General features: G+C 40.8%; 1 protein-coding gene and 1 long non-coding RNA gene across 2 annotated transcripts in view; one reads left to right on the top strand and one right to left on the bottom strand.

The window, feature by feature from the left end:
* Nucleotides 1–3,189: 3,189 nt before the first annotated feature.
* Nucleotides 3,190–15,650, top strand: gtf3c4 (general transcription factor IIIC, polypeptide 4). Its single transcript, XM_037116387.1, has 5 exons — nucleotides 3,190–3,534; nucleotides 8,529–10,259; nucleotides 12,168–12,298; nucleotides 12,740–12,828; nucleotides 15,409–15,650. The coding sequence occupies exons 1-5, from the start codon at nucleotides 3,220–3,222 to the stop codon at nucleotides 15,471–15,473; spliced, it is 2,331 nt and encodes a 776-aa protein (XP_036972282.1). The 5' UTR covers nucleotides 3,190–3,219; the 3' UTR covers nucleotides 15,474–15,650.
* Nucleotides 12,823–21,520, bottom strand: part of LOC119029535 — a 47,330-nt gene continuing 38,632 nt past the window's right edge. Inside the window, exon 4 of the long non-coding RNA XR_005078011.1 lies at nucleotides 12,823–12,949. This is a non-coding gene — a long non-coding RNA (uncharacterized LOC119029535). The remainder of the gene's footprint in view (nucleotides 12,950–21,520) is intronic.

Raw genomic sequence — 21,520 nt, 5'->3', positions numbered from 1 at the left:
CCAGTGAATCTCAGAGCATCGCCTGGAAGAGGCTGTCAGGAGGTATAAAGGGGGATGGGAGGCCTCCTTGTCCCTTCCCACTCCAAGGACAGCATGGGGGGGCAGAGGAGCACTGATTGAGAGCAACACCTGTCAGGTGAGGCTTTCGCAGTTGACGGCGCAGAAGGAGCGCCAAGTCGACTGCTATGACTGCTAATCTCTGACGTGGCAACCTGCCGAGCTCTGCCGGTCTCCAGAGGGAGAGCGCCAGGAGCCCGAGCCTTTCCAGGGCTGCAGTCCTGCTAATGTCTCCCCGAACAGAGTGAACCACGCTGATATGCTCTAAATACATTTCATTATCATCATCATGATTATATCACTAATTGTGTGTACACGGTAATGTGCTGCAGCAGCCCCCTCCTGGGAGGTGTCTGAGAGACTGAATGATTAAAACATGTATGATGAACCATGCATCAAAACGTCCCTGCAGGCTTCCTCGCAAGATACATGCAAGCAGCTCCAGTGACACTCGGAGCGAGCAAACAGCAGAGGATGGGGTCTACCGAGAGTTGAAAGGCTGAGGAGGAACCTGCAGGCAATAACAATACTGCAGGTGGATATTAGAGATGCAGGGGATTGACCTGAGGTGACCCCATCCATATCCATAAACCCACACAACATAACCTATATACCCTCAGACATGACTGCAGTGCAGCCTAAATAATTCCAGTAGCACACAATAAGTAAACCAAAGGGCTGAGGTTCAACTCATGGCCGGGCTACTTTGGCCTGCACAGGGGCCTGTTTCTGCCTTTATGTGCGCTTGACAGGAGAGGATAAAGTTTTTGTGACAGCATTTGATGAATGTTTAATCCGACATTCATACATCCCAGGCTGGGACTGGGTCCCCAGTCAAAACCCACCAAAGACACACAGCAGGTGTGTGAAATATTCATTCACTACACGCTTCATTAAGAATGAAACATACCATGGTCCCCGTTCATTTATTCATTTCGATTATCGAAACAAAAGACAGAAAAATGAGAGATTAAAACACGGTGGGCGCGCTATTCTATATTTGTCTCACAGATTTGTAACAATTTGTTTTGTGACAAATAACTCTGCCTGTTGAAATCCCGCTGTCATCTTGCTGAGAGTCAGGCAGCTACTGTGAGAGGAGCTTTCATGTGAGGGCTGCAACAAATCACTGTCTGCCTGGGAGTCTCCAGCTCCACATCCCACCGCAGCAGTTTGACCTTTGACCGGTCCAGGAGCGCCCGGTGACTCAATGCATATAGCATGCTGATATATACCTGAGCCATCAACTGAGGACGGGACAGTCTTCATATTTTCATTAATTAATGATGAAATATGACAATTAACGATCTCTCTCTCTCTGTGATGAGCGACTGCGCTTGGACAGATGAAGTGACTGATGTGTTGCCTGTCAGCGATCGAGCTCATTCTTGCTTTTTTTTTTTTTTTTTTCTCAGTGTGGTGAATATGTCATTGTTGAGTGTCAGCGCTGCTTCAACAGAGACTTAGCCTCTTTGAGTGAATGTGTCACACAGATTACAGAATTTCCCTGTGGAGATCATTAAAGTTTCATCTAATCTAATCTAATTAAAATAAGAATGTGCAAGTCCTGACACGCTGTCCATGGCTGATGTTTTGTTCTCAGACATTATGGCTTTGTTGAAGTCAAAACACAACCGCTGTTCAATATAAAACAGGCAAAAAAACCAAACATATTTACTGTTCGTTTGAAAGCTAATAAAACAGATTTGCAAAGAAAATGTAAATATGTCCACAAGGTATGTCACTGTTGTGTGACCACATGCCTAGCACTCATTTTTGTTTCAAATAATTTATAAATCACAAGCACATATATATATACACAATACAATAATATACAATATTGCAGAACATATGGTGAAATCTAAGTATTGCATAATCAACAAACATTGATGGTTTGATTGCACAAATGTATAAATGTTGGATTTCATTGCTGTGATATGAAACAAAGACCTTTATAAATGTAGTTATATTCCATTTAGTTGAAGTCAGTTAAACCCAATTGTCATAGCATATTATGACATGATGAAGTTATTAAATGGCCTTTAACATGTTTTTTCTCTCTCTTTAGTTGTAACTACAGGATTGTGACTCATAAAACTGTGATGCTATCCAAATACAGGGACAAAGACACTCATTAGAAAATATAGTATATATACAAATTGCAAACAGCGTATGGTGATTACATAACTCCTTACTAGATTTGAACAGGGTTATTGATTATGGTGAGTCTGTCAGGCGGTAATGGCAGATTGATTTTTTGGACATTTGATCCAGTGCTAGTTTAAATTAACTGATAGCTACAGAGGGTTAAAGGTCAAATCTGCAATGATCACCTTCATGTTTTCACATTATCATACCTACACCTGTCTTTATTATGTAGCAGGAAGTAAAAGGCTGTACACCTCACGTTTATCTGCTCACTCAGAAACAAGGTTGTCTTACGTTTTATTTGTTGCTTAATATAACGGCTGAGCTTATCAAATGTTAGCAACCAATGAAATACATTATTATAACTCTGTATCACTGCATGACAATATGAGTATTGTTTGTTTATTCATTTAGCCATTTATTTGACAGGGACAGTACATGTAGGCATTGTCACGTAGAATTGAAAAGCCACTACTGCAATGTATCTAGGACTTGTAGCAGTCACTTATATGCAGTTCTTATTTTCCTTGTTACACTTCCGGGGTAATATAGACAAGTTTCATCTGAGATTATAGACATACATGTTGAAGTCCCTTTATGCGTCTCAGCTTTCTTACTTGTTTCAGGAGGTCTTACAGTCTTCTACTGAGATGGGAAGCTGGACCACTGTGACTGAAAGCTCTGTGTGTAATTTCAACAAAATGTTTTAATTTCTATGAAACTGACAAGATCATGATTTCACCCAGTAACTCATATTTGCTTTGCAGCAGTTTATCCGCCCACTTCAGGTCCCTTGTTATTTATTACAATGTCATAAATTATGACTGTTTCTTTGGTACCCCTAACTATAAGTAATGTAGCCTAATACAACAGTCCAGCCATAATCGTATTTATTTTAATCATAAAAACAGATTTTGTTGAAATTGTACACACTGCACCATTTAACTTGGCAGAGGAAGTCCCTCCTTTCTCTCCTCCCGCGCTCCCCTACGTCACTTCCACCCCTCCAAAAACATGGCGGCCGCCAGTCCGTCAGATGCAGTGCTTTCACTGCCCCAAAATGTAGCTATTAAGACCGAGCCAGAGACCGAGGACGGTCCGCTCTTTGTTCCGGAGAATGTGCCTGTTAAGCGGGAGCCCGCCGTCCCGCTCCTGTCCCCGGTGAGCGGTCTGCAGCCGCTCGCCTGGTCGCAGGACCACCGCCTGGCTGTCTGCACCACCAGCTCCCTGTCGCTGATGGAGCTGGTGTGCGATGTACACAGCAACAAACAGGACCTGACGCTGCACAGGACCTCAATACCCGTCCCCAACGAAGCATACAAAATGCGGGTAAATATGCACAAATGTTCCCCCTTTTCCTCCAGAGGGTAAAGGAAAAAAAGATGAAGACTGTTATCATTTAGCTTAGCTTAGTTGACAGAGCTTTAGCTAACGTTAGAAAACACGGCTGTGCTGGTTGTGTACTGAATCTCCAGCCAGACAACCGGCTCATAAACCTGATAGACACGCTGTTCGTGCTCTCTCATGCTGTATTGGGACAAAATAACAACTAGTGCAGCTGACTCCTGATCTGTTAGCATTGCCCCCCTCCCTCTGCAGCCACAAAGAGGGAACCAGGGAGAGGGGGGAGTGTCACCACTCAGATCCTCTGCTCATGATCTGGCCTCAGTCTCTGCTGACACATGTCAAAACATCAGGTTGATTGTAGTATGGTGTTAGTGAGATGAAATCCATTTTACTCGCTGTAAAAACCCATGTTTTCTTTTTCAAATGCTTCAAATGCTCTTTGAATTGCATTTTGATTGGTCTGGAAGGTGCTGTTGAGGATTTGATGAGATTTGAGCTGTCATGTTGACAACATGTCAAAACCTAAAAATAACTACTCACTATCGTATTTGGCTATGAGACAGAATATGTCGGGGAGACATTTTATATGTTGTATACTTATACTCCACTTGACACAATTATTTGTCTTTTCAGGTTCAATTAACTAGTTCAATGTATATACCTCCTTATGCCTCAGGAAACATTTAGAAAGCTATGACTATGCAGATAACCTTGTGATAATGGAATTATTCCGACTTGTTGGCGTAATGATGTCATGCTGCGACGTACTTCAACAACATCCTTGGTTAATTTCAACAAAATATTTTCATTTCTGTGAAATTGACAAGATCATGATTTCACCCAGTAACTCATATTTGCTTTGCAGCAGTTTATCCGCCCACTTCAGGTCCCTTGTTATTTATTACAATGTCATAAATTATGACTGTTTCTTTGGTACCCCTAACTATAAGTAATGTAGCCTAATACAACAGTCCAGCCATAATCGTATTTATCAATTAACTAGTTTAATGTATATACCTCCTTATGCCTCAGGAAACATTTAGAAAGCTATGACTATGCAGATAACCTTGTGATAATGGAATTATTCCGACTTGTTGGCGTAATGATGTCATGCTGTTACGTACTTCAACAACAAGCATGCAATGAAGTGAAAGAAATATAATTTATGCACCAAAATTTGCGCATGTCTGCAGGTTTGCTTTGTATTTAGGTCCACAAATCCACAAAAACTTGGTGATTCCCTCCTTCCCCACTGATGAGTTTGCCTTTCTAACTTTTTTTTTGTTACACGTCACTAAGATGCAAAAAAGCGGGAAATGGTAGAGAGCAGCAGATTGTATACCTCATCAGATTGCATGCTGAGTTGAGTGCTGCTTGAATGGAGACTGAAAATGTGCCACATCCTTAAAGAAAACCAAAGATGGATGTTAGCGGGTATTATGGGGTTTTTATTATGCCTCCAACATATTTTTTTCTGCCGACAGCAGTGGGAAATGGCATTATGTCTTTGGGTTGTCTATTCGTCTCATGAATGTGATATCTCAGGAATTCCATTGGGGAATTTCTTCAAATAAGGCACAACTTCCTCCCGGACTCAAAGATCAACTGATTAGTATTTAGCAGCGAAAGGTCAAAGGTCACTTTGACCATACAAATCACATATTTGATCAAGATTTCATACGTTAATAATTGCAGATGTCTAAAAAAATAACATGATGAACTGACAACATATTGTATCCAGAGGTCACTGTAACATCATAATGTCCTGCCATTATCCAGCGGCATAACTCAGCAACAGAATGCAAGCTTGTGACCATATTTCACATTTGGTCAGATAAATAATTTGTGACACCAATCTATACCGCTCACTTTACAAGACGGTGTACATCAGCCATTTTTATCTTTAGCAGCTCCTCCACACACAGCAGAGTGTGACGATCTAACTTTAGCATGTTGCTAGCTAACCCAGGAAGTGCCAGGCCTTTCTGGGGCTTTGGTTAACTTTTGTAGTCCCCAAACCATTTAATTACACCACTGGAGCATAAAATTGCTTTTTCCCATAAGCTTACATTGTGAAAGAAGCGTCTGTATAACATTTTTGTTGAGCGACCCTAATAATTGTCTTGTTTGACTGATTCAACTTGATCATAATTTAAGTTGAGAAGAGCTGCAAGATCAAAGCATTTTATCTCTATTCAAGATGGCCAGACGCTAAACCAGAAGTTAGCCTGCGAAAGTGTCTATAGGCCCAACAACACAGAGGATCCTGGTATTTTTTTATTGCTCTTTGGGCTGCATGTGCCACTGAGTAGCTTTAAAAGGAACAAATGTTACTCAGAGTCCAACACTGTCCAGATATAATGAATCATCCTTGGTGGTTACCCATCTGTCGAAAGGATCAAAAATGTTAAAAACACTGCTTACAAAATCAGTAAACTATTAACAAAATATACAAATGTAACAGTTAGAGGTATTTTACATGAGTTGGGGATGATAAATGTTTATAGTCTAGCTTTGGCACCTATGCAAAAGGACATGCAGTTTGTAAAGTGGCTATACCACACTAAATTGTAAAAGTGGAGAACTGAGCTTCAGGTAATGGTCATTGCACTCAGTCCTCTGTGCTCCCACTTAAATAGCCTCCTTGTGAAAAAAGCTTGTTTCCCACTGGAAATTATTCGCTGGAATATAGATATAGATATCAGTCTTCACTAAATGAGTCTGGACTGACATGGATTCCAACTGCAACTGGCAGGTTGATGGAGGCTTACAGATTATTCTAGTTAACAGTGTTTTTGGACAACATGGGTGTGTTTTGCAACCAAAGTGCTGAAACATTCCAAGTTAATACCACTGCTAACAAGTAACAAGTGTGTCTGTAGGTGATTACTGATGAACAAATGACATCTGCGAGTCTACTGGAGTAGTGTTACGACAATTTGTGTACTTGTTAAGCAATTTGTGTAAACATGCCTCAGAAACACAGCCAAGCTAAGACTCACTTGTGTGCTATTAGTTTGGCAGTGTTGGGTGTTTCTGTATTTTCATTATTTACTGAACTGAACGAAAGATAATTAAAGCGATGAAATACAAATGTTGATGAAAAGAGAAACAGAAAAACAATTTTGCTGCAGTAAATCTGTCACCATGCAGCTGCTCTAGTGTGTAAACATGATTGTTTATAGGTTCGTCTCCACTCCAAAAATCCACTTGGCAGATAAAATACTGGATGGAGCTGAATTTTATAATCCACTTGGTACAGTGGCAGACAGCCAATGTTGGATTCCTGTTGTCCTTTATAGATATGATTAACTGCGTGTACAGTCAATGGCACTCAAAGCAATTTGATTTTTAGAGGCTACATACTATCTGTCTGGTGACACTACATGGCCAGAGTGAGTGGACATCCCACTATCACAGCTGCATGAGTTTATTAGGCATCGCATTCTAAAACTGTGGCCATTAATGCCATATGTAGTTGGACAGATCCACCCATTATGAGTAACACAGCCACCACTCTTCTGGTAAGGCTTTTCACAAGAATTTGGAATGTGTCTGTGGGAAATGGTGGCCACTCAGCCAAGAGACCATTTGCGGGGTCAGGTATCGATGTTGGACAAGAAGGCCTGGCTCGCAATCTGCATTCTGATTCCTCCCAAAGGTATTCAGTGGGGTTGAAGCGTGATGCCAGTGGAGTTCCTCAACACAAAATTTGTCTAATCGTGTCTTGCTTTGTTCACGGCACAGTCATGTTGGAACAGCAAACTGTTGCCACAAAGTTAGAAGCGCCCAATTGGCTAAAATGTCTTTGCATCCTGTTGCATTAGGACCCTTCACTAAAACTGAGGGACGTAGCCTGAAGACTGAAAAACAGCTGAGACCATTATGCTTCATCAAACTTTACAGTGGGTATGATGCCATGAGGATTTTTCTTATATCACCATGTCAGTGGTGGTCCCAAAATATTACAATTATTGGTGCTTCAGGACCATCATTGCTGCTTACAAAAAAAGTGTCCACCTCTGGAGCAAGCCATCGTGGCTGAAGGTGTTAACTACAAGATTTTTAATCAGGAGACTGAGACCTGTTTGCCACTTAGAACATGGTTTGGGTAAAAATAGACCCTTTTACAACATTCATCACACGTTTTGTAAAGAATAACTTCTCCCATATGTGTATTTTTCAGGTCTTTCTCCTTATATCGCAAAGCAATGACATAACAAAAACATGATTGGTTAGTGCAACACCAACACTGCAATATCAGTGCATGCCATGTGTAAGGCAGCGTTCACCTGTAATCAACCAAACTCAGTTCTGTCTATCAGAATGCCAGGAGGTGAACCGTGTTTTAACAATCCAAAGAATAACTTTCCGCTGCTCCTGTGTCCAGTTGCATCTTGCTTTAAACCTCTCCAGCAGACACCTGGAAATGTGCATGGTGAGGTGAAGTGCTTGGCCATGGAAACACATTTCATGAGGCTCCTGACACACACTTCTTATGCTGATTTAGCATCAAGAAGCAGTTTGGAACTCTGTAGTAACTGATGCGACAAGTGATAATCAATTTATACGCATGCTTCAGCACTTAATGGCTCCACTTTGTGAGATTGCATTGTCTGCCTTCGAAGCTGAGCTTACAATTGACCAGTCAGATCAGGTAGGGCAGGTAATGTCTTGTTAAATGTAATGTCGTGTTAAACGAGGCATGCTATGACAATACCATTTACTGTTTTTGACCCATTCTAAAAGACTGTCTATGAAGATTTCATGGCTATGTGCTGGATTTATGAACCTGCTAGCACAAGGTTTGGCTGATTTGTCAATGATGTTGTCTTCATACTTTTAGGACCCAACAGTTCTGCTGCACATACTCTGTCATATAAAGTTTTGACGTATGCTCAACTGACTCGCAAAATTTTCTTAAACCTGACCTTTAACCTTAATTATTGCTTTTGTTTGTGTTTTAAACCTTTAAGGTAGGACCAGCAGCGGAGCTAGCTCAAGCAGTGGAGAAGTTCACCACACATCCGGACCCCACAGTAAGGCAAGTTTTTTTGGCTGACACAGTGATGAACCCAGCGGTAGGAGTGCAGAAAGGAATAAAATATGCCAGTTGGTCTTCGTTAGGTTGCGACTCAAGTGGACGCTGTCTGCTCGCTTGCCTAACACTTGATAACAGACTCACCATTCATAACAGCCATAAGCGACTCGAGTGGAACATGCTCGTCGATCTCACCAAAAAGTACAGTGAGAGGCTAAAAGAGCGAGGCTACGCCAAAAAAGACAACAAGCCCCCACAGGCAAACCTGCTGGACTTTGACGAGCTGCAGCGGCGCTTCCGTATGCAGACTCCTCTGAGAATGGAGTGGTCGAGCGTTTACACGATCAAACAGGTTCAGACGGACAACACGTGCGTAGACGTGGAGATGGTCCTCCTCTCCGTATTAATGGAAAATGGTGACCTCGTGTTATGGAAGTTTGTGTTGCCCTTCATAAACGGGGCAGATGTCATGTTTTATGATATCATCGAGTCAGGTGTGACTAGACCGAGTAACCTGGCCTGGTGGGAGTATGAAAGCGCAGATCGCCGGATGAGTGGACTGATCATCGGCAGTGAAGTGGGACCTGTCAAGATCATGCCGGTCAGCCTGTCTGGAGTAAAGGGCTACTTCACCCTCCGGCACCCTGTCATTCTCTGGAAGGAGTGCGACGAAATTGCTGTTGAGAACATCAAATGTGTCCCAATGATCCACCCGATCCAGAAATCCAGTTGCAGCCTCATCGTGGCCTCACGCGGCTGCTACGTCTTTTGGTGTTTGCTCATGATTTCGCCGGCCGGACTAAACGTACACAATTCACATGTGGCAGGGCTGCACTCGCTCCCTGTGGTCTCGCTAGCAGTCAGTCAACATGGTGTCACGGTGTACACGTGTGCCACAGACGGGTGGATTAAAAAGCTGACACCAACATTTACAGAGAACACTTTGATTTTTAAACAAGAGGACATGCTTCAACCGGAAAACGTTACAGGGAGGAGGATACATGGGATTGCGGTAAGCCGCAATGGAGCATATATTGCGCTTGCCAGCACACAAGGTATGGTTGACGACTTTCATCCTGTTAACAGGACATACCAGGTTCACTTTGTGACCCTGAAAACGCCAGAGATGGCCACAGCACTGCTGCTCAAGTCCCCTACACAGAGCTTGTACAAAATGACTGACCTGCTTGACCTCGTCAGGTGGCAAATTCTCAAGAACAAGTGCATCCCTGCGTCACTGCTGGAAGAACTTGATCGAAAGATCCAGGAAGTAGACTCACCCTACTTTTGGCGTTTCAAGCTATTTTTGGTGCGTATGCTGTACCAGTCACTACAGACACCACCCACAGACAACCGCTGGAAGCCCACACATGAGGAGAGCAAGGTGTTTGTCAGGGACGAGGAAGAGGAGGATGGAAAAGATGAAGAAGATGGCTCACAAGAAGAAGGCGAGCCTGGTGGAGTAAAGCAGGAGGCCAATCAGGAAGAGCAGATGGCGGAGGTGCAGGCTTGGATCAATGCTGTTGAGACCCACCTGATGAGGGAAAACATAAAGAAGGTGCTGGGGGTGGTGTACCTCAACACCTGGATTACTCAGAACACCAGCATACCCACCTGTGGCCTGATGGAGTACCTCTCCAAGGACACTAACGACAGAGCTTCAGAGGTAAAACTTGATGGATAATTATTCACTTTATCTTCTTACCCTGAATGTTGTGATCTTATATTTTGCCCTGATCAGAGTGACTCAGTGTCAGGTATTTGCTTATGATCCCAAAGTGACATAAATACGATCCAGCATATTGCAGCTGCACAGTGTTCACTTAAAGCACATTAAGGTTAAGCTAAGAAATTCTTATAAAGGCTGCTTTATGAAAAACGTCTGCCTGACAATTTTCCATGTTATTTCTCAAAGAAGAAATGACATTCGACTCCTTAAAAAGAAAACTTGACTTCAAAAGCGATAAAACTCACCCTCACTCAGTTGAACACACTAATATTTGCTACTACAGCCCTCCTTGGTCTGGAATGTCAAGTATCTTAAGGGGGCAACTGCTAGCTGACTTTGGATAGATATTGTTGTGTAGCTGACATTATAGATTTAATACTAAATCATTCATTAGTCATTGCCACTTCACTACACTAGAAGAAGTGCATGCCAGTCACACCAACAGGGTCTTCTTCCTCGAAAAGTTCACCCAGTTAAATAATTTTCTACTCACCTTCATGCCAAAGTAAAGTTGGGTGTCATAGTCTGCAAAAAATTTCCCGAGCTTCAGGGCAAAACAGCGTCTCAGCATTGCATTCTGCCAAACAACTAAAGGATGGGATACCAAAGATAGATTGATGGAGACTTGGTTTTAAATGTATATAAAAATAAAAGCCTCCATACAGCATGTCCTGTTCAAACCAAATCTCTGGAAGCCCAGAGTTCCCATATTGGTTTGGTTTACACCTTCAACATGAGGTGTCGAGCTCATGCGCCTACTTCAGATGGGGTGTGCACATTTTTAGTTTAGCAGCTACAGTGAAAATTTCATCTTAAAAAAAATGTTTTTTTCAAATCAAGAACTGAATGGATGGATCAAATGTGGACTTTTGGGGGGACGGTTATTTTTACATTTTAAAATTCCCCATCTACTTTAGTTGTTTGCTGCAGTTGTGCCTTAATGTGCTGCTCCAGAAATGTTTTATGGGCTATGAAACTTCACCTGACTTTCCATCTGCAGTCAGTGAGAAGATAATGACTGAATTTTTTTATTTATGGGTGAACTTATCCTTAAAAGGTACCATGAAATGGCCTTATAATGGCCTGTACTGCATAACTATTTAAGTAAAAATGTTGGTTACATAGTCATACAGTCCCTTTTTTCCCCATACATTTTTTTTTTAACATTGGGCCTTCTAGATGGGAAAATGTGCTCTTTTTGTCCACACCCCATTCAAAATAGATGCCTGTTCTGCATTAATGTTACAATGCAAATTCTACACATATTGATTTAAATAACATTTAATCCTCCTGTATCAAAAGCTCTTGCCTTGTTTGTGTATAGACACTTAAAAAAAACTTAAGAGAAAACTGATTATTTGGGACAGTTAGTGTGTTCATCATTTAATAATTGCCACAGTGCTGAAGTTACGTCAACTCTGTGTAATTGTTTATTTGCTTATGCTGATTTTTTTCATATCTATCTATCTATCTATCTATCTATCTATCTATCTGTATATATATATATATATATATATATATATATATATATATATATATATATATATATATATATATATATATATATATATATATATATATATATATATATATATATATATATATATAGAGAGAGAGAGAGAGAGATTTATATATATTTATATATATATTTTTTTTATTTATTTATTTTATTTTTTATTTTATTTTTATGACTAAGACATGCATGTCATCAGGTGAAGACGCAGTGCATTTGGGTTAATAAAGACTGTTTAGCCACTACTGCTGATCAGCTCATATTATTTTTTTGTGTGTTGTATTTGTCTTTACTTTGACACCCTGTGGCTTTGTGTGTGTCATCCGTCTCAGGTCCTGATTGGCCACATCAAGAAAAAGATGAACAAGCAGACGTTCTTGGAGCGCTGCAGCCTGTGTCAGGCAGCGCTGCCCTTCTCGGACCACAAACAAGCAGTCTGTAAAAACGGTCACATGTGGCTCAGGTACACACATCATTCTCTTCCATGAGTTTAAATCTAATCCACTTAAGATGTTTTTTATTAGCTTTAGCCTCAACATGCTGTGCGGGGTTCAGATGCCACAGTTGAGCCTGACGGGACATGAATTGAATCTTAATGCCAAGTGCCTTCTTTGACGGTTTATTTATCTTCACAGAGCAGTAATCAAGCCTCCCACCTTTTGATATTTACCCATACACCACTCTCATCATCTCATAAATATCCTCTGTCAAATATTTCTCCCGCTAGTGAGAATGTGCTGCCTCTGGTGGGCACTGAGAGGGAAATCTGTGCCCGTCAGTTGGACCTCAGTGCTGTTCCTGCTCTACTTTTGTGTCTGTGTGTGAGTCTGTGTCTACTTGTGTGTGCATGTCTCTGTCCCTGCCAGCCAGCTCTCTAATGCCTTTTTCTCTCGGTCTCCTCCAGGTGTGTGTTGTCATACCAGGCCTGCCAGACGCTGACGTTCAGACGTTGCCTCCTGCTGGATAGCATCGCCAGACTGCCACAGCCTGAGGGTAAGCGCCACTTTCCATCTCTCTTCCCCTCCATTTCACAGTCTCACTCTCCATCAGCCATCTCCTCCTGTCACCTTCAACGTCGGGCCTTCGTCCCGCTCTGTAGCTCGAAAACTTCATACTTAAAAAAAACAAAACAAAACATGAATGATTGTGAAAATTAGCTGTGTTGTTGTTTGTTTGTCTTTATTGAAAAATGTTCAAAAGGGATTGTTTTGTCTGTTTTTGTGACTGTCTGACTTGTGTCTGACAATCTGTGGTTAGACAGGGAAGGTACTGGCAGGATGACAGGAAAGCTCAATATAGCGACACAGCGACACATCCTTGTATTCTAAATAATTCCATCCAAAGTCTGCACTACAAGAACCAGGTTACTCTGGTGCATGTTAACACTTCTGCACAGAGGTGGAAGAGGCACTCCGATCTTGTACGCAAGTAAAAGTAGCAGTAACGCAGCATAGAAATGCTCTGTAACAAGTAAAGTCACGTTTTCGATTTTTAGTAAACGTGCATAAGCATTAGCTCCAAAATATACTTTAAGTACCTGTAGCGAAAGTGCCCGCTATGCAGACTCACAAATCTAAGAATGAATACTGTATATTATATTATTGGATATATTGTACTGTATGGAGTATCTGCTGATGTTCTCTGAATTTCTCCCCTAAATCCTTTAAATATCATAATCATTTATTGTATTTTATTTTGTGCTATTAAACGAAATCTGCAGATTAACTAGTAATGAAATTGGTCAAGTAAATGTATTGGAATAAAACATACAATATTTGCCACCTAAATGTGGTGGATTAGAAGTTTAAAGTAGCAGAAAATGGAAAGTAAAGGTTCACATAGTTTTTAACATTTTTTACACAAATACGGTGCTTGAGTAAATCACCGTCGTCTTTCCAACACTGCACACGTGTAACCAGATTTCTCCAATTTACCTGGTGTCTCGTGAGCAAAGCATGTAAAAAGCACCGACTGTGTGGATGAAGCCAGATTGATTCGATTTGTCAGTCATTTCTGTGATCATTCTGACCAATGCTCCAAGTACTCTCATCTACACAGTCAATACAACATTTAACTTTAATGTAGAAAACATGTCAATTATTTATTGATATTGATTATTTATTTGTGGAACATTTTTACATGTGTTCTGACATCTTTCCTCTGTATTTGTCTGTAGCACATTATCGTATCGGTGTATCTAAGCCTGTCTCCATACCTGCTTGTGTTGGATGATATATTGCCCCAGATATTGTTGAGATAAAGGATTATTGTCATTGTAAGATCATTTTATACCTCTGATATAATTATATAATAGCATAATAATAAAAATACACTCTTTAACTTTACATTGTTAAGAATATTCAGACATTGGAATTTGAGACAAATACCAAATATGCTTAATAAATAAAACATAAATAAGTAAATCCACACACCTAAAACAATAACTATACACATACTCACTGGCTCCTTTAACAGAAATTGATAGCAAATACAGTGGGAAATATTGAGACCAGCAGAGGTGATGGAGGTATGTCAGTCGTGTAATTATTAGGGGTAGACCGATTATTGGCCTGGTCAATGTTTATCATTTTTTGAATATTGGTGTTTTTCGTCTCCAATTGGTCTCAATCAATGTCCTGCCCACAACACAATTATTATTATTATTATTATTATTATTAGAATAATATCCGCGCCACGATTTTGTTTGGTGCTATAAAAAACAAAAACAGCCTGGTCTAGTGGCAGTTGTGTGTTTCCTGCCGTGGTTACAGTCAGGAGAGAACCACATTGTGCTCTTCAGTGTTTGAGGGTTAGCTTCATCTGACTGCTACGTGCATCCCAGGTCTTTATACCAACATCATCCCAGCTCCTGTCTCAAAACATCCAACACATTTTTTGCCTTCTACTGTGTTTTGTTTTGAAACCATGTGTTGCAATTATAGTTGGTATTTGACAGTAATAAACCCTTCTGAGCCTTCAAACAGGTTGAGTTTTTGAGTAATTATCAGTATCAAGGAAGAAGGCTGCATCACTGATTGCTTTTCAAACTTGTTTTGCAGTTGTCAAGGGACAGTTGTCATGTTTTCTCTGCACTGCAAAAAGGAGAGAAATCACTTTGTGCAAAGTGATCTGACATGAGACAATTTCAAGTGGCTCATTCAGTGTTTTTTGTGTTTTTAATAAACTGATTTATTATCTTTGTGCATAAGAAATGAGTTTAAAGTTAGAAGATCAAGATTTGTTTTACAAAAAATAAATACGGAATTCATTAGACTGGTCTCAAGAAGGCGTTACAAGATATGTATTTAATCTCTTTGTGTAATTAACTTTGTGACAATATTAAATTCCGACCTGTGTTGAGTGTGTTTTCGGAAACAGTAATGAGGTACAACCTAGTCAGACTGCTGTCTTTGACTCTTGTGGGAAAGGTTGTAATCAGATCTGAGACCAGTACAAATCACCCCAAAGTTATGTAATGAAGTGCAAGTTTGAAAGTGGCTGTAAAAAGTCTATAATCATATTCATATTTATAAACCTCCAGTTCAAACACAACTTGTTTTCTTTCCCCCACAGATCCAGAGTGGATAAAGAAGTTACTGCAGGCGCCGTGCACGCTCTGCGACTCGCCCATGATCTAGAGCCGAACCGTGGGAGGAACCTCAGGGCTTCCCTGCGACCTTCAGAGCTCCCCACTCTGATGCAGGGTCCAATTTTGTTAGACATCACTGCTACAATTTTTTATTTCATGTATTTTGTTCATGTTTTTATCCCTTTATATTGGTATCTTAAAATGCAAATAAAAGGCTTTGATTATACGTTCCGACTCTTATTTCCCCACGAGTACAGCCTACAGAGTGTTTAGAGAGACTGTGTTTCCCCCTGCAATGGATTTAAATTAATATTTTACTGAGGTAAAACATTTTGGACTCAAACTTTACAGATTTCTTTATTTTCTCCGCACTAAAATTAATTCCCAGTCAGACACAGTGTTTGCACAAGGGGTGCAAAGAAACAAAGTTTCAAATGTGGAGGTTTCTATTATTCAGTAGGACTTCAGGGCACCATAAATAAGCTCCCTCGTTTTCCTTATGTTGACTATATTTCCGAACCTTTGGTGTAGTTTTTATTGCAAGTAAGTGGAACTTACTTTGCTAGTCCTATTTTAGTGAGGCCTTTTTCCTTCTTTTTTTGAGCGCAACAAATAATACACTCTGAATAATACATACTCTGGAAAAAACTCAACATACCTACTTTAATTGGCACTGTAAAACAATTTCCAAGCTCTGGAAGGAGGCGGGGGGAGGGAGGGTTGGTGGTGCTCAGTCATTCTCTCAGATGAGGACTTCCGCTAATGTAAACGCAGAATAGAAGGAGCGGCGAGGCAGATGAGATGAGCAAGAGGCAGGAAGAAAGCGAAAAGTGTGCTTAAAAACCCGGCACGCTCCCTCCCACGGGAGCGGCTTGTAATGAGATTCAGCAGTAATGAGGGACAGAACATGGCGCCAGATGTGATTCTAATTCTAATCAAGGAGGGGAGGGAGGTGGTGATGGAGGGGGGGAGGTTAGAGAGCATATTGTTAAATACAATTAACCCTTTTTTCATATTTGGAGGGAACAAGGGCTGAAGGGAGGGGATACAGGCTCAGCGGCGTGTTCCCCCGGCCCCGGCTCCTTGTTTGGGAGACATGGAGGTCGGCGGCCGGTGATCAAAGAGGAAGCTGGACCTGAGAGACCGGGCCTGCAGCACCGCCAGCCTCTCTCATCCCTTCCATCCCCTCGGCCCCGGCAGAGGTGGGGTGGGGTCTGGCCTCCCTCTGGTGTCACTGGAGATGATAGCCTGCCCCGGGGCGAGAGGAGAGGAGGCGGCTCAGCTCCAAACATTCAGGACTTTCATGAAAGGGAGACTTTTTTCATTTCATTTCTTTTAAACCACCACGTTTCTTTACCCAGTGGTGGCATTTATTGGCCCGGGACTCAGTGAAGATTCAGTCCAGCCGGGGGAAGAAAGGGATGTCTCCCATTTTACTAGAAAGTGAATCATTTATCACATTATCCTATGCAGGAGGAGAGAGGGCTGTTTTGGACTCATGGTGAAATTAGTTTTAAAGAGTACAGCTCCATATTTTTCAAGGGTAAAAATAATACCAGTAAAAAATCCTGTTGAGTCAGTTTACTACTTGTTTAAACACAAAGCTGGGCAATATGTTGATATGATGTCTTCACTATGATGTGAGACTATGTATCTTTATAACGTGACATGACAGAAGTGTTGTCTTTTCATTAGGCATTTGGTAACAAATATTGTAATATTTGATTTTGTCACCCAGTCTGAGGACAAATGAAGTCCTTTTGAGGTGATTTCAAAATATCAAGAAATATACAGTGTATTAAGATATTACTTTAAAGTCATATTGGCCAGCCCTATTTTAAGATGCACTATTTGATTTTGGGGAAGAGATTTTAGTCAGAGGAGAAAGATGACTTCATAACTGAATAAACTGAATAAACAAAGTTTTGGGGAAAAAGGCTTGTTTATACAGTCACGTAAAAAAAAAAAAGAAAAAAAAAGATTATATTAATACCTCATTAATATTTCAAATATTTAAATTCCGAGTTCCAATTTCTTCTTCAATATACATTTATTAGATGTACTGCCCCTTAAAACATGATAATTACCTGAAATAACATAACTTGCTGGAGCTACTCACTCTAGCTCTTTTGAGGAGTATTAACTGTTAGTTGGTCCTGATCTGACAAAATCTCATTGTTTTTAGTGCAAAGTTTCATAAAATGCACAAAAAATGTGCACACCATGTGGCACTTTTTTCAACAATGCATACAACAAAAATGTCTAAAGCATTTGAGTAGTTTGATTTGGAAAAAGGAAGCTTAGACTAAGGTCGGCTTAATAGCATCCCTCCAAAGCTCGATAACCAAATAACTAATCCATTAATCGACAGTGAAAATAATGATATAGCTGAACCTTTGTGAAAATAAGTTCACCAGCACTTCTGCTTAAGTTTAGTTAACAGTTTTAGGCAGTGAGTTATGTGAAAAGTAACTAAAAGCCTTGTAATGAGTGCTCCATCAGGCATCTGGCTGTGTTAGGGGCTCGGGTTTCTTTTTGTTTTCCAGCCTGGGGATTTGGTGCGCCATGTTATAGTTTGTCAAGTGGAAGTGGCTCCTCCGGTTAGTAATGTTCCTGTCACTGATAGGTGGAGACCAGCACCGTTAGAGGTTAGCTGTGTTTGGTTGATCCTCCTCCTGCTTTAGTATAATAATCCGTCAAAGAGCAGCTCCACTAGTAATTACCTGCTTCCCCTCCCTTTCTCTCCCACTGTCTCTCCCACAAGACTTCAAACGGAAGATTTTTCTCTTTGCATACAATATTTATATCCTTTATGTCAGTGGCTGGATGGCATAAAACATTCATGGCACCTTTTCACACCTTAATTCCATGTGATATTCCTTTTGTTTTGTTTAGACTCGATTTTGAACATGATCTGTCCCACTGTGTTCTCTCAAGAGCATCGATTCAATTTGTTGCTTCCAAATATCCTAATTCACAATGTAAAAAGTGGCAGCTGCTTCACCGCCGCCGACATGTGACTGCATCACCTGGTGGGATCACCGCGTTGTTTTTACAGACTCGCTGCTTTTATGAGTCTCCTGTTGCCTCTTTATACATTGTGGCACATTTCTGAGAGAAGCTTCTGAGTAGTTTGTGATGATACACGTAATGAGATGATATAAGTTTGTCAAACATCAGAGATTCCGTACCGTCTGCTGCGTGCTAGCTTTTTTTCATATAGTTATATTAGGTCGTTGGCAGAAAATAAATGAGCAGGGGAACTTTATAGCGATACTGAATATTTATATATTGTTGCATTGTGGCAGTTGGATTTGTGAGGCAATTACTTTGCAGGATTAGCCAAAATAAAGACATTTCTCTGTTTTATCCAATTTAACAGTTACTCGGTTTATTTTAAGCAGATATAGACAACTTTACAACTTTCCCTCCCTCATAGTCTTTCCTTTTATTCATGTTGGCACCGGTGTTGCAATCAGCGCATTAGCAACATGGCTACTGCTAGCAGGCTACTGTCCAAAACAAAAAACAACCATGAGAATCCCGATTTGACCTAGAAACTTAATCTCAGTTGGTATGAAAATGGAGAGTATATGTTGTAGAAAGACTGCAGGTTTTGAACCATCTTTAGTCCTGCTTGTAATAGGAAACACGTGTCAGCAGCATAACAGACTATAAGACAGCACCGGCGCTCTCCATTGAGTGAATGCCCATCTGTTCACTCTCGTTTTACCTCAGTTTCCATCACTCTCCCTCTTCACCTGACTTTGCCTACATCAACAGCAGGGTTCTAAAAAGCTTCCACAGTTATTTCAGTTGTTCCACCTCTATGGAGGGATAGTAACCAGGGAAAACAATGCCTCTTCTTGTTTTGGTTGCCCGATGACAGATGCAAATAGACAGGAAGTTAGCTAAAAAAAACAGCACTTACAGCAGCTGTTTCTGCGCTTTAAAGTTTAATCTTCTGAATGTCCAACGTGCAGCGACGTGCCTTGATCGGTCCTGTTCGAAGTTATTGAAGTGCATGTCAGGAAAATTCTTGAAACTACTGGATTCGTCTCATCTCACCAGCAAGATTATCCTCAAATTTCAAGAGAGAAAATTGTCTTGAATTCAGAACAAGACTCAAAATCACTTTAATTTTTCCTGCCAGTGAGTTTTTTTTTCCTCAACGGAGTCATTCTCTTTTTAGAACGGGCTGCAAAAGCTTGATATTGAAGATTACACAAAAGAATAAACACATACCAGAGCTGAACAACATGACCCAACATCTTTATCACGTTCGATTGCATGAAATATGTTATATAAATATAAACATAATGAGCAGCATTTACTTTGGACTGTGAGGTGATTGGTTAGTTGAACATCCACTGAGACACCATTGGTTGTTGAAGTGTCTCACTTTAACTGTATACTTTACTGAAAATGTGGTTTCTCGCCTAGCCCTCGCTGACAAACCCTAATGACCTCAGAAAATCTGATTTCTTCTTAATAGTAACTGCATCTGTGTAGCCTCCAGACAGGCAACAGAATGACCTTCACCACAGCTAAAGTCAGGACCCAGAAGCACAACACAGTCCTGTAAACACTTTGGCACTGCGACAACCCAGAGTTGTGTCATTGCATCTCTGCCACTGCTGACTCCCCCCACGCCCCTGCGAGGCCTCTCTCTGCTGTTTCTAAAGTCTTCTAAACTGAGCCACATCCCCCCGAACTTGTCAGTGCTAATGAAGTCAGTATGCAAGGTTGTCTTCTGCTCTCTCTGAACTGATGGGGTGAACATGCTTGTCTAACTGGTTGACTCCCCCTGCTCTGCCGTCCCCGGGGAGCCGAGGAAGGGGAGGGCGGTGACCCGAGACCAGCCAAGGGGTTGTGTGAGGAGCATAGAGGGGGGTGAGGTTGTATGTCCATCATTAGAGTCTCTATTTGTTCCTGGCTTTGGGGGCACTGAAGTGGAACTAATACTGAACAGCAGAACGGACATGGAGAGGGAGGGCCACTTTTTACTGCTACATTAATTAAGCTCATTCCCAACATGCTCCCTGTCTCCTCTGCTGCTGCTGCAATTAAGCGGAGGGGCTGCTTTGTGTGTACGCTTGGTTTAACCTTTTCTGGCATTTAGCGCGACACCCTACTCTTTCAGAGGTGGGAAGTGACTGAAAACATGTCCTTAAGTACTGTGTTTAAGTGCTGTTTTGACTGTTATTTTCGACTTTTACTTACTGCAATTCAGAAGGAAATTAAAAGTTTACTTGGGCTAAAACTAATGACAATTTCTAATGTTGGCATTGTACGTAATCGCGAACCATCGAAACATTAAATTAAAAGTACAGTATAGCAACATTCACATTACAGGTAATTAAGCTGACTCATCAGGAGGTGGAGGTGATGGTGATGGTGGTGAAGCCGTCCTCATCAGAAAAATGAAGGCAGCGACCTCCAGTGGTTGTGATAATTATTACAGGAACAAAGGAGGAAGTCAGGCAAAGTAGTATGAAGAAAATGGCTAAGTTACATCACTTACTTTACATGACTTAAGTTACATGTGAAAGTAACTTAAGTAACATAGTTATTTTAACCCAATCTACAATGTTTGCCTAAACCTAACCACATAGTTTTCTTGCCTAAACCTCACCAAACTGCTGGTACACCTGTCATTTTGGGAAAGGTTACATATGTCTGTACATCTCAGTGAGATGACTGCTTGAGATGTCTTTTCATAGTTTGTAAGTGCAAGACAGGACATTTTCCAGCTGTGTTCACAAAGACAGTACCAGGTTAGCCAAAACGAGATGTTTTCCTAACTCAAACCAAGTGGTTCTTGTGCCTTAACCTAACAGGTCACAACATAGAATTTGAAACTGAATATAAAAAACGTGTAAAGTTGCAACATATCTCTGGTTTGCAGAAATTACATTGTCATTTATTCTCGCAACTGGGTTGTCAATGGTTAATGATTTAAATACATTTAAATTAGATGATCAAAAATATCATTCGATTGGTTGTTTCAGTATGTTTACTTAAACAAGACGATTTAAACTTGTCCAGTCATTAATATTTAATAACTCTGTATCCACCAAAAATGCTAAATCTAGT

This window comes from Acanthopagrus latus, chromosome 12 (assembly GCF_904848185.1).
Source record: "Acanthopagrus latus isolate v.2019 chromosome 12, fAcaLat1.1, whole genome shotgun sequence".
In the NCBI taxonomy this organism is placed as follows: Eukaryota; Metazoa; Chordata; class Actinopteri; order Spariformes; family Sparidae; genus Acanthopagrus; species Acanthopagrus latus.
Note: the sequence above shows the minus strand (reverse complement) of the source record. Positions and strands in the feature narration are given on the sequence as shown.